Source organism: Bidens hawaiensis, unplaced genomic scaffold, assembly GCF_021521415.1.
Source record: "Bidens hawaiensis isolate Kalapana, Puna unplaced genomic scaffold, B.hawaiensis_p1.1 tig00025413_1, whole genome shotgun sequence".
In the NCBI taxonomy this organism is placed as follows: Eukaryota; Viridiplantae; Streptophyta; class Magnoliopsida; order Asterales; family Asteraceae; genus Bidens; species Bidens hawaiensis.
Window position 1 is genome coordinate 138,935 of NW_027494064.1, and position 1,284 is coordinate 140,218.

At 37.9% G+C, this 1,284-nt stretch overlaps 1 protein-coding gene across 1 annotated transcript; it reads left to right on the forward strand.

Annotated features, from left to right (window-relative positions):
- Window positions 1–542: 542 nt before the first annotated feature.
- Window positions 543–920, forward strand: LOC143571584 (uncharacterized). The gene has a single exon (XM_077056970.1). The coding sequence runs from the start codon at window positions 543–545 to the stop codon at window positions 918–920; it is 378 nt and encodes a 125-aa protein (XP_076913085.1).
- Window positions 921–1,284: the final 364 nt, after the last annotated feature.

Consider the following 1,284-nt stretch of genomic DNA (forward strand, 5'->3'; position numbering starts at 1 on the left):
ACACGGGGATATGCCATAATGAAGATGGCTATGCTTTGCCAAACCTATTCCCCTTACATTATTTAATTATATTATCAAATTTAAACTTAAATCATGAGCTAGTGCATGCACATTTTTAATGATATATGATATCTTTATATATTCCTACATCATATGCTTTGACTCCTTTTATACTCTTATGTTTCACAATCATTAACTCCAAAACACACACACTTTGTAAACATGGATGTCAACGATGATGATCATCAAGACCTAGAATCCCTCGAGACACTTTCCCTCACCGATTTCACCCTAACAATAGATGACAAATCCGATGATTCTCAAGATCATGAAAACCATCGGACTCCACCGTCACCAACTACAGAAGATTTATTTGAATTCTGTAGTGGCTAGCTTTATGAAGACAATATGATGATGTCCCATGCAAAAGATATCATCTCCGGTCCCAAGCTCATACCGACCAACGATCAACCAAATCATGATAAGCAAGCATCAAAAACACAAAATCAAAAGAAAAATATTCTTCATGCACGGTGTGAGCAATGCGTGAGTTGACTAGCACCGGGACCACTACTCAGCTGTTTAGAAACAGCCAGTCTTTTGATTACAGGAAACTTAACAAGCATTCAAGGTTGAACTATGACACAACCGCGGATAGCAACCGCAATAGTTTGAGTAGCAAGTCATCTTCTGCAAGGTGGACGGATATCGTGTTTGCGCCTTTGAAGGTACCACACGAGATGGATCTTAAGGACATCAGGAACAGGCAAAACACTCAGAACACTTCAAAATCTATGTTCCCTACAAGCAGTGATTGTTTTGCGGTTAAAGGGGCTGGTGATCACCGGAAAACTTCATGGAGAGTTCTTGGATTCCTTAGCTGCAGAAGGTCCGGCAGCGTAGCAGTGACGATGCCGTAAAGTTGATGGAAGCATAAGGTTAAAGAATTGAGACGTTGGTGGGCTTTCATTTTCACAGGAATATTACCGTATGGCACAAGGTGATGAATAATAATTGTATTATTAGTTGGACCTTCTGTTGTTTGGTTTAAGACTTTTGAGTACAATCATTATAAATCAATGCTTAAAGCCGGTATTATAACCCGGAATTTGGGTGCACTTTGTTTATATTATTGTGTTTTGAAAGCCGTTCTAAATTATTTTATGTGGTTATGAAGTAATAACACAAACTAAATCTGCAGCATTTTGTTTTTCTCTATAAATATCCCAAAACCATATTAGTTTGAACCATTCCAGCTAGCTATTTTGATAATTTCTAAAACAA